Source organism: Cupressus sempervirens, chromosome 3, assembly GCF_028749045.1.
Source record: "Cupressus sempervirens isolate cs-2001-9-10 chromosome 3, ASM2874904v1, whole genome shotgun sequence".
NCBI classification, from domain to species: Eukaryota; Viridiplantae; Streptophyta; class Pinopsida; order Cupressales; family Cupressaceae; genus Cupressus; species Cupressus sempervirens.
Genome location: NC_143120.1, coordinates 213910206 through 213922852, shown reverse-complemented (window position 1 = coordinate 213922852; position 12647 = coordinate 213910206). Strand labels below are relative to the sequence as shown.

General features: G+C 37.8%; 1 protein-coding gene across 4 annotated transcripts in view; it reads left to right on the top strand.

Moving 5' to 3' along the window:
- LOC149565577 (2-dehydro-3-deoxyphosphooctonate aldolase) overlaps window positions 1-12647 on the top strand; it is a 257795-nt gene that overhangs the window by 228753 nt on the left and 16395 nt on the right. For all 4 annotated transcript variants that reach the window (XM_089819099.1, XM_089819100.1, XM_089819097.1 and 1 more), the window contains one exon: window positions 9418-9516. In XM_089819099.1, the coding sequence (XP_089675225.1) occupies window positions 9418-9516 (99 nt within the window). The remainder of the gene's footprint in view (window positions 1-9417; window positions 9517-12647) is intronic.

Below are 12647 nucleotides of genomic sequence, written 5' to 3'. Positions count from 1 at the left end.
GTTACATGGGTTGCCCAGATTCATTGTCAGCGACCGGGATAGTAAGTTTATGAGTGTTTTTTGGCAAGAGTTGTTTAGGTTGTGTGGTACAGATCTTACACCTAGCACTAGTTATCATCCGCAAACAGATGGGCAAACAGAGATTGTGAATAAATGGGTTGAAGGATATTTGAGGAACTATGTAACTACACAACAAAAGGCTTGGATCAGATGGTTGCATATGGGAGAGTATTGTTATAACACCACTTATCATATGTCCATCAAGATGACTCCTTTCATGGCACTCTATGGTTATGAAGCACCTGGCTTCATGGATTTAGTTTTGGGGGACAGTAGAGTGCCCAAAGCCAAAAACTTATTGCAGGATAGTCAGGACATCCTGAAAGTGCTCAAAGAGAATATACAACAGGCCCAGAATCAACAGAAATTGTATGCTGATCAGCACCGAATAGAGCGCAGTTTCGAGGTAGGGGATATGGTTTACTTGAGGCTACAACCATATAGACAGTCATCGCTCAAGAAGAGCGGAGCTGAAAAGTTGAAACCTAGATTTTATGGTCCCTACAGGGTGATTTGCAAAGTGGGCAAAGTCGCCTATGAGCTTGAGCTTCCAGAGGGCAATCGAGTGCACAATGTGTTTCATGTGTCTAGGCTTAAGAAAGCCATTGGTCAGAGTGTAGTGCCTTCTGCAGATTTACCCCCTTTGGATGAGGAGGGGAAGCTTGTGTTAGTACCTGAGGCTATTCTGGATACCAGAGAGAGGAAGCTTAGAAATAGGATAGTGAAGGAGTATTTGGTCAGATGGAAAGATCTACCGGAGGAAGATTCTACATGGGAGAGTGAGCAGGTTATTCAGCAGGCTGGACTGAGATTGCTTGAGGACAAGCAATTTCAAGGGGGGCGGACTGTAATGTCCCCATTTTAGCAGTTGACCAAGTGTGTGTGCGTTAGCCTTGTTCTACATGGTCCCGAGGGCTAACGAAGGGTTTAATGGGATCTTGGAGAGTTTTGGCCTAGTCATTTTCAGTTTGGGCCAAAACGAAGTTGATTTACTCAGTTTCAGGCATACTATTTTTAGTAAGTCGGCAGGACACAGTGCAGGTCAATTTTGGTGATTGGATTCGATACTCCTCGGTGAGAGCTTTCCGATGAGCTATCACTCGCATTATTCGGAGTCCGATTGCTAATACATTTTAATGCCTGAAGTTTTATTAAAGTAACGTCTAATTTAATTGTAAAATATTAAAGTGTTACTTTAATATTTATTTTATGGTGATGTGTACCCAAGGGAGACATAAGGGGTATTTTAATATATGTTTTATATTACACATCTTTATCCCACATTGCCCATATGAGTTGAGCGGACCCGTGGGAATAGAATAAAAGGAAGCATTTGTAGCTTCATTAAACAGGTTGAATATGAGAAGAAATTGGTGTATGAGTTGCAGCTTTGTTCTTGGCATTTGAGGACGTCTATCCTCTCTTGTAACATTCTAGACGTCATTCCCTTGGGGTTTGGCCTTTGGAATTCTTTCTTATTGGCTTCATTATCAGGTAGTTTAGTTGCATTTCCGGCTATAGGCAGATTTGATATTTTGCTCATATCTTCTTCACTACTTGTCCGACGCTTATGCCGCTTGAAGGGAATGGTATTATGAAGGTAGTGGACTGATTGGAGGACAAAGTATTGTAGCAGCAAGTTCCTAAGCATGGGCTGGATTATTATGACAATATTGCTGAAGTAATTAGTGAGTTGATAAATCTGCCATGTATTTGGTTTTATGAATTCTGAAAATAACATTTTATTAGCAGTAGTTCATTTCCACTTTGCATATTATTGTAGTTTCTTTCTTGTTTATGTTGTATGATACCAATTCCATGCACGAAACACAACAAACAAATAAACGTTTGATTTCCAGAGTTATAAGGGGTTTTAAGAAGTTGAATGCAAACTGTTTGACATAATTCCTTTCAGCAATTTGGTTTAGTTTTTTTGGACAATTGTGTTGGTGGACTTTACTTTCTTAGGGGAGGTATTTATCATTAATTCACATGGATTATAATCTTAAGTCTTAAAAGCATTTCTTTTTAATGAAATGTGCGCCAAATCCTTTTAAGTGAAAAGTGTTTTCATGAAGCTTTCAGTTTAGGAGTTATTTATTATTAATCCAAAGTTCTTAAATGAAGACTTCTAATTGAAAAGTGTATTGATGAAGATTCTTTAGTGAAAAGTGTGTGAGAGAAGATACTTTCTTTTGGTGTCTTGAAGATAAGATAACATAAGATAATATTTTTAATGTCCAACAAAAGATCACAAAGGGTGTATGGGACTGAGAGCTACAACCAATAGGCTGACAACAAGAGCACCAAACGTTTTCTGAGAAAAGAGAAACAAGAAACGAGAGAGAGAGAGAGAGAGAGAGAGAGAGAGAGATAGAGAGAGAGAGAGAGAGAGAGAGAGGCCCAGTTGAAGGCTAGGAGTCTTTCCTTGGCAAAATGAAAGCAGTCACAAAAGGATAAGACTGTGAGTAGGTAGGAGCCCTAGCAGTCACAGAAGGATAAGATTGTGAGTAGGTAGGAGCCCTAGACTATCTCAATGAACTTGTGGAAGAATGTTGCTGATGTAGATAACCGTTGCGAGGCCTGACAGATCTAGAATGGCCAATAGAGCTAGAAGAACTAGACGACCTTTTCACACCATGTAAAGGAGATAAGGGTGTGAAAAAGGCAGTAATGAGCTGATCAAAAGTATGCCAGTGAGGAAGTAGAGACTACAGAGTGCTAGCACGGAGCAAAGTGACCTCCTGAAGATAAAGAGCAAGACATCACTGGTCACAATAATAGAAGAAGGCTGAGAGAGAACAATAGTCGCAGAACAAACAATGAAATCTCCCTCTGATCTCATAATATATAGGGCATCAGAAATAAAAAGTGAGTCTTCATCTCAATCTCATCAAGAGTACACAATTTACAAATATGTTCCTCTCTGTCAATATGATAATCGGTTTGAGCTTGAAGAAGATGAGAACCAACTCTGAATGATCCCAAAGAGATATGCAGGGCATGACACCAACATTGAGAAAGATAACTAGGACAAACAATAATCCCATCCCTAATCTCTAGAAAATGTTCTACATTGAAGGTCATCCTTGAGCGTAAACCACCACGAGGGTTGGTCCAGGTAGCGGTAATCTACTGTCTGTAAATATCAAGTCTGACATGCTCATTCAACTCCTGCCAAGATGGGAGGAGATGAGCAAGAGTATTCAATGAGAATTGATAAGGAGGGAGATGATCAATATCAATACTAATCGAGCTAAGCAAAGAAGATGCCTGAGCATACCATCAACGAGCCCGAGGGCTAGTATCAGAACTCGCAATAGCAACTTAAGAGCAATAAGCCAGATAGGAGTATCTATCACGTTCACCAACAAAATCCGCAAAAGCACGAAGGCGATGAAGAAACCAAATGAAATAAAAAATGGCCGCAAGATTGAATGGATGAACACCAAACTCGGCAAAAATAATACTATGAGGAGTGAAGTTGTGACATCTAATGATGTGCTGAAGGAGCAAAGTCTGAACCCTCTCGATCGAGGCCCAATTGAAACCAAGAAGAGAAGGTCCCCAAACCACAGAGTCATAAAGAATAGTCGGCCGAACAAGTGAGTCCAAGAGGGATAGCTTGGATGAGGTGTCCTAAAAATAGTCTCTGAAACACTGCTTCTCAAGCATAGCAAGAGAATCCATACCCTTTGTTAAATTTAATACCCTGATAATCACCAGGTCTAAAAGTGCAGACCGCACTTACTCTTCTAAGTCCTAGGTATCTACGAATGACCTTTGTATATGTTCCCTCCTCTCCCTTCTAGGCGGTGACTTTACAAAATAGTTATGATATTAAATAAGTGAAACTAACACAATGTGTTAGTCACTAATTAATATTAGATTAGTTTGCATATCGCCAGCTTTAGGAAGAGTCATACAAACCGATTAAGGGAAGGGACATGGTCTTTAAGGGTCATGTCTCCTAGTCTAGATACTTAGAGTGATAGTGATACAGTTTTGAAGGACACACAAACATAATTCATTCTGCTCCTCCAAGCATCATTATTCAGTAATTGATAGTGCAAAGATATTCTTTCTTAATATCAGATCAAAGTCGACTATTCCTTCTTGTATCGAAATCAAAGAAATTAAGTGTTCTTCAAACATTTCACATTTAAGGCTATTTCCTCAAGAAAATATCATACTGTTCTACTTGTAGATATATATAATTCTCATATCAGAATTGTAAGTGTAAACTTCATCAATATTCAGAACTTGGAAGACCATTATTAGCATTCAAGGAAATAGAAGTCTGATTCAAAAGAAGTTGCAAAATCTTTACACCCTTACTAACTCTAGACTGAATAGCTGGCTTCAAACTGAGGTGGGGCCCAGAAAAATTCACTCCAAGATACATGTAAGACGAAGTAATCTCAATTTCCTATCCCTGAAAATAGAAGTGAAGATGAGAGGTCTTGAGGCAATTAAAGACCATAACACGAGTCTTACTCAGGTTAACTCTAAGCTATTTGAACACAAAAAGACGCTAAGCCATCAAGGAGTCTCTGTAAACTCTTTGGAGAAGAAGAAAGAAGAATCACATCATCTGCAAAAAGAAGAATGGAGATCAAGACCTAGTGTAAGTAGCAACCGTCTCCCGGAAGTGAGGATTTCCAAGGAAATCCTCAAGCTCATCAATGTACAAATCGAATAGAGTGGGGGAGAGAGGACATCCTTGCTTAACATCAATGGTGCTATGGATCGGAGCAGAGAAACCATCAGGAGTCTTGAATCTACCCACCACAGTCTCATATAATCTCATAATGGCAGTAAGTAACAACTTAGAAATCCCAACCTCCCAAAGCCTCTAAAATAAAGCCATCGTAGGAACAGAGTCAAAAGCCTTGCAAAAATCAACAAAGCAACAATACACTTTCTTCGATCTGTGTCTACCCTCCTCAATAATAGCTCATAAAGTAAAAATATGATCTGTTGTATGATAGTCAGCTTGGAAACCAACGTGACCTTTGGCTCTACAACCTTTCCTATCCAGATCTCTAGATAATATAGCATTGAGGGCTGTGGCATACAGTTTGGCAAATGTGTGTCCGATCATAATGGTCTTATAATGCCTAGGGTCAGAATAGAGCCGGTCTTATGAATTGGGTAAATCAAGTGCTTGGACCAGAGAACGAGAAACCCAATACAAATCACCTTATTGAAGAGAATAAATAGATAGGCACCCAGAATGGGGGCACCGAACTTGAAGAGTTCAGCCTGGAACCCCTCCTCATCCGCCGCTCTATTGTATCTCATAGATCTAATGGCCTCGTAAATGTGAGAAGGGGTGAATAGGTGGAAGAAGGGAGGTGGAATGGGATGAATAGAAGGCTGCCTAGGAATATCATAAAGAGCCATGGTGTAAGAGGTTAGGGAGCGAAAGTCAAGAGTGGAAGATGGAGGAGTACAAAGAGGAAAAAGGGTGCGCTAGAACAACTGGGGATTACGAATCTACAAGGAGCAAAGGGATTTACACTAGGACGCAGTGAAGGAATGCTTCTTGCAGCGAAGAAGATGAAGATAAGAAAATTGAAGGTGAGTGAGGTCAGGTGAGTGAGTCTCAAAAGTGACACGCAAAGTGCGATGAAAGGCTTTACAATTATCATCAAACCATTGGTTCATAGGGCAAGTGTTACGAGGCTTGCGATGAAGGGAGGAAGACGGACGGTGAGGCATGGAAAGGATAGCAGATTTCCATATAGCCGAAGTAAGCATCTCAAACATGGAGGAGGCCTCACAAGAATCAACAAACAATTGGGACTAAGGAGTCTAGAAAGATGGAAGAAAAACAACTCATTGTCACCGTCAATGAAACAGAAGCAAGTGGGGGAGCGGGTAGTGGAGGAGATGAAATGAGGTGATAGAAGGCAAGGTGAAGAATGCGGAGAAACACAAATGCGACTACTAAGGAGAGCATGATCAGCAAGAGGGAGGTGCAAGATGGTGAAACTATGAATGAAGGAGATGAAGGAGGGAGAGGTGAGAGCATAGTCAACAACACTAGCACCCCCACAATGAGGCCAGCAGGTAAAGATCTCAGAACCATGAAAGTAGGAGAGACCGTCCAAGATCACAAGACCAGATGACTCACAAAGCTGCAAAAGATGACGACCATAGCAGGACACCAATCCAAGAACATTCTCAGAAACACACTAGAGTCCCATAGTAGTCGAATCAATCTCAATAGAATAGATGGAATTAAAGCCATGGTCAAAAATTAGAGTCTAGAGCTCTTCAGCCCTTGCATTGAAATCACCAAGAATGATGAAGTTGCCCAAAGCAGCAAACTAAGAAATACTCTCACTGAGGTCAAAAAAAGGGTCTCCGTCTTCGATACTATGAATAACATAATGGGAGGAAACTAGTAGAAAATAACAGACAACGATAAAGAAATCTCTCTATCGGTAACACTTACGACCAATACGGACCCACATGAACCTGGCAAACACATCTAATTGGACAATAGAAGTACAGCTGAAAATGGAATCTTTAGATCAAACAAGCAACACCACCAAATCCACGGACCCCACCAGAAGCATGCACTTCCTCTCTACAAATAGATAACCACTAATACCCTATAAAACCCAAAAGAGGACGTACAGGGCTTTCATGAGTTTCGGTGATGACAAGTATATCAGCGGACCCCAACGCATCATGTAGGAGACCAGATAATGACCATAAAGAACCATTACCATTCCAGCTGTTAACAAGAAGAGAGCAAGTGGGAGTCTCCCTCTTGTTAGATTGCTGGTGAGACCGTCATTTGGTCTTAACCTGTCTTGCTTCCCAACTGGGGGGGGGGGGGGGGGGGAATCCCAAACAACTGCCTTGAGATTCCGAATGATAGCCCATTTACCCGCACGTCTAGCCTCCGCAACAATACCACAAGGATATTTCAACTCTGTCACCTGAGCCTTCGTGAGATCTTCATCTAGAAATATCTTAGAAGGGAGAGAGAATAGCTTCCTCTTTGCTCTAAGAGCATGGAGTCTATCAAATAAATTAAGAAACTTAATGAAAAGGGTGTCACTGTGACCAATCCAGCAGCTGTCCAGCACAATGTCGGAGATACCAAGCTGATAGTTAAGAAAAGAGCATCTAGCAGAGATAGGATCAGAAGTGGGAGGGAGACCATGGACTCGTAGATTGAGCTCACAAGCACATCTCACACATTCATCCTCAATCTTCCCATTAACAATCTTATCCAAATTTGGTGGTGCAGTAACAGCTGAGGCATTGCAGATAGAAGCCCAAGATTTTACTTTCCGTTATGTTTCTTAGATGAGAGAAGAGTGTTTTGCTGCCATTTCTGTTTGCTGTATTTTTATTGTATCAAGCCCCTCAAACTTTAATTATTGTAAGAAGACATCTATAATTATTATAAATGCCATGCTTTGTGAGAAAGCAATTCATTCATGATGCTTATGTTTGATGAAATTAGGTGATGAGGGTTTGAGAATATTTCTTCAAGCAGAGACGTTTTCTCTCTTGAAATTATTGCACTTTGACTAAATAAGTTATACTGGTGAATTGTGTTCTTGTGCACTGTTACGTAATCAGTAATCTGCATTTTGATCCATGATCGGAAGGGTTTGAGCTGAGAATTATTTTATGTAATGCCTGTGAATTGCTTTAGAAGGCTCAGTTTCAGCTGGGATGCACATTCCTGCATTTCTAACCAGTATTTGGTGATTTATGGTGGCATTTATGTGGTCTTATACTGTTCTTGGAGCTGCTAATACATACTGTGATCAGAATTTATAGAGCTGCATTTGGAATCTAAAGCAGTGTCTCCTCTACATACTTGGCAGTGTTTCATTGTCTTTACTAGCACTGATTCCATTAGAGGCTGTGATCAGATGTTTGAAGGCTTGGCTTGAGCATACATTAGCTGGTACAGGTTGTCCTTGCTTCCACATAACCAACGTCCTCACCAAGATACCAGGTTCTAATTATTAAATAAGTCTTTGTATGTGTGCATTTGCAATTTGTGGTTATTTGTAAAATCTAAATAAAAGCAAATAAAGTTGGAACTTGAATTATAATCAAAATATTTCAAAGCATTGTTATTTATATATTCTTACAAATTGCAAAAAATGATATATCTCAAAGTACAAGAAAACATTAAACTTTCAATTAGAAGAATTATTCTTCAGCATAGTCAGAAGTGAGCCAGCAGGGCTCATTAGAGCCATTATGATACCTTTGTTATGTAACACTTTGTCACTCCCAAATTTGTATCAGCAATGGCACCAAATGTTTGCCCCGTAAGGTAACTGGTTTAATGCATACATGAATAATAGAAGTTGGAAGAGAACACAATATATCAGAGAAATTGGAAATGGTTTTTTATTAATTTCATCAAATGCTTACAATTTATGACTCCAAAGTACTTGACAACAACTTGATGATGCCAACCATAATAATGATGTCCCTCGGAAGAAAGTACATGACATTTGTAAGTGTCGAAGGGGTATGAGTGCCAACCATCACAACCATTCTCAATTACCTGCCCTTTGACCAAACTAACAAGTACTAACAATACTTAATTTTACCCGAGGACAACCTACATCTTATTTTCAAGTTAGCCTTATTTGATCTAACTTTATCAAACATTGTATCTTAGATACTTCACTTTTTTTATATATCTATGTTATCAAAGTATACACTTAACTGAATGTGTTCCCTAGAATTGTTGTATTACTGACCTGTATACGCATGCACATAGTTGTACCGATATTTTGGCAATGTAGTTGGGTGACTATTACATGGATGATTTCAAATCAATTCGAGAAACTTATGTAAAGAATTAATCTTAGGCAATCTTCTGTTTAACCTTTCATTTCAATAATAATGTGGGAAGATGGTGAAGGATCCAGCTTGTCCCTTATTTCTCAAAGTAGGGCCCTCTGTTTTATGGAAAAAGACAAACAACAATATAATCCTTCATAGTTCATATTTGTTTTCCATTCTTTATTGCTGTTGTAGATGAACTCTAAGCTTGCTTACTGTACTTAAACAATCTAACAAAAGCTTTGTATATTTGACATGCATTTTTGTTGAAGATTTATAGAAAGGTCTACTATAACTCACTCTATTTACCACTAAATATCTCAATTTTTTATTGGATTTCATGTTTTAATATCATTCTCTGGTCACATCTGAGCATCTATTATAAAAATGGCTGAATTCTATAGTTAGTTGATTTGTTGTGTTATAATGCATGACAGGAGATGTATATTAATGATCTAATTGAGTCTGTTTCCTTGTCACTTAGAGAACTCATTGTACTTGTTCTTCATTTGCCAGCTGGAAGGAGGAGGCGTTGCAAGTGGAGGCCTGCGTGAATTAATCCCTTGCATTGCTAGGACATGTGTGGCAGTTGGAGTTGATGGCATTTTCATGGAGGTACATGGTCCAAGAAATTTTACATCTCATGTTTTAGAACATAAACTGTAATTTTGGCTCAAGATGAATTGATGTACTTGCTTGTGCTATATACAATTTTTGAATCAATCTTTCTTGTGAATCAAAATTAGAATTGGAGGCCACCCCATTACAAAGAGAAGCAATAAACCAATTTCTAATAAAATAGTATCTCCCAAGTTAGATTATTTCTATTTTTAATGGTCACGTCTAGATATTGTAAATCTCAACTATAATAGATTCTCTCTATTATTTTTATATTTCTTTTTAGAAATACCTCCTTTTTTAATCTCTATAAGAGTGTTTCGTTCTTAGTAGGCCAAGCATTCAATTATTTACCAATTACATCATCTAATATGACACAACGGTGTTAGGTATGATTTTTTTAGTGAAAAAAATCTAATGAATTTTTAGGGCCCGTTTGGCTGTGGGAATATAAAAATGGGAATAGGAATACCTGTTTTGGAATACTTATTCTTGAATAGAAAATGGGATTACGTATGCCTATTCTTGTTTGGTTCACCTAGAATTTGATCCGGAATTCACGGACTCAAAAATTTATGTTTTCTAAAATTTTAAAAAATAGGAATAGGAATACGTATTCCAATTCCACCTATTTAGGTGGAATAGAAAATCCTCATTTTTGGGCCAAAATTGGAATATGTATTCCAATTTTATTCCAATTCCAATTTGGTGCATCCAAATAGAGAATTCAAAATTTTAAGAATATACGTATGCCTATTCCACTTATATTCCCATTGCCAAACGGGCCCTTTTAATGTCTTCAAAAAAGAAATTTTGGCTTTTGAGGGTTTTTGAAACCCATCACGAGTCTAAGTTATTCGATTCCTTTGTTGTGCATGGTGAAGTGTTTTCCACTCGTGTTTTTTTTTTGAGAAATCTATGGCTTCGCACACCTAAAAGTTACCCCAATTTTGTCAGCCATGCAACTGGTTCCTGCCCACACAACATATTTTCTGAGCTCATTTATGCATATGACGGGACTTTTTGGTGATTGACAACTTGTTTCATAAGGTACTTAACACTCACAACCTATTCTTTGGTCATTTCTTTACAAACACTCTATTTTGCGGACATCTTTTCTTCTTCAAATCCCACATTTTATAAAATGCAATTTTCTGCTTGTCTTCTGCTCTTGACACAACCTGTGGTTCTGCTAAAAACCGGTTTTTTTCTTCAACCTTTGAAGGTTCCAGTCTACTAGGGCTTCATCTCTGCAACTTTTCTGATTCTTCTTTCTGACATCTTTTCAAGTATTGCAGCCACCTAGGGCTTCTTTCAAAACCTCTATGTTTATTGTTCTTTTCAAATTCTGACTTTCTATTCTTGTTATTTTTTTGAGATCTCAACTGGGTTGTCTTTGGATTTTCCTAGGTGCCTCATTTTCTATGGCTCAAATTTTGTGCCAGCCAACCTTTTTGGGTTGTCTTAAAATTTTTCTAGGGATCTTGTTTTCTATCTCTCAAGTTTTGTGCCAATAGATTCACATTGAAATATCAAATATGTGCTTGTACTTTCCTATGTAATCAGCACATTCAATTTTGTGTGTTCAACTTGTTGGTTCCCAAAATTATAGATTGGAAATCCAATAGCTTTGTCAGTTCTCCAATAGGATTACTCAATCAGTTTTGGCCAACGAACAGGAATAATCTCTATTCCCCTGCACTTTAGACTTCGCTAAACCTAGGTGGGTAAACCTTCCTTAAACCCTGATTATTTGGTTCAAAGATTTTCTATATTGAATTTAAACTATATGAATTCTTAGGTTGGCAAAATCTATAAGCTTGATCAAAATAAATATGAATGCTGGAATGTTTAAATGTTTGTATAAGATTTTATCAATATTTGAGTTGATGCTTGCAAGGAGATACAGAAAATAAATGCCGACTTCGACTATAAATCCAATAATTGTATTTCAATGATTCCAAAGCCTAGTTCTTTGTTTATTCGGGCAATAGAGTTTACCACAATGAAGATTACTATGTACCACTTTATGAGACAATATACTTTTAAGATATCATCAATCATTGCTGTGTTCTAAATGCAGAAAACAAATCACCTATGCAATTCGATGTTAGTCCAAAAGGATTCTAACTTCTTTAGTGGGAAGCCCAATTAGACAGAGACGAGGAAACACACATACATTTCACACTATCCCTGATTATCAAACAAAAAATGCTATGACAAATCTAACATGAGTATTGTTGGAAATAATCCAATAATCGCCTTATTGATCACAAAGGACGAATCCAATTTGTAATTTATTTCTTTTCCTTGAATAAAAATAAAGAACTTTATTTATCATTACAATATAATATATCAGTTTATATTGAAAGCCATGCCTTCCCATCTGTAGTCTTCCTTACAAGGTCTGAATATTTTTTTTTAGTTCTATTCTCTCTTTTATTTGTTCACTCTTTCCTTCTTATGTTATATCATACTTCTTATTTATATTTGAATGACGGGACAGACTCCAAGAGTTATGCCATTTTAAGAGAAACTAATTGGCATATGCTTGCTGAAATACATATTGTAAAAACTATTTAACATTTATAATTAGTTTTGTCAACCGATAAAGATGCTGATTGGTCTCCCTCAAAGACACGAAGGATTATCGCAAGTCATTTTATTTTTCTCCCTTTGAAAACAAATCATCATTAGAATGCAACTATGCGTATTTGGATTTGGTACCAGTCTTGTTAATGATAATCCTCTGTCTGATTTGAGCCACGTTAGAGAAAAAATTAGAAATGATAATTCATCCAAGTTTTGCAGTGGAAGAATATGAATCCCCTGTCGCTACAAATGCAAATAATGATCTACTAGCACGTGAACTTGAAATCCATGCTGGAATCGTTACCTTCATCTTCTCTACTCACAGGTATGGTTATTCATAAGGATGATTTTCCAAGAAAATACAATGCCTATCTCATGCGTTAATGTTTATTAATCACCTTCATGGTTTTTCTTTTCAGGCATATGTTTAATCTATGCTTGCTTTTGCACAGGTTTCACTCTTCGTTGAGACTATCACTCCGGTGAACTAGAAACATCTTCTGTAGATTATGCATTTATGGTCTGCATCCTTCCAC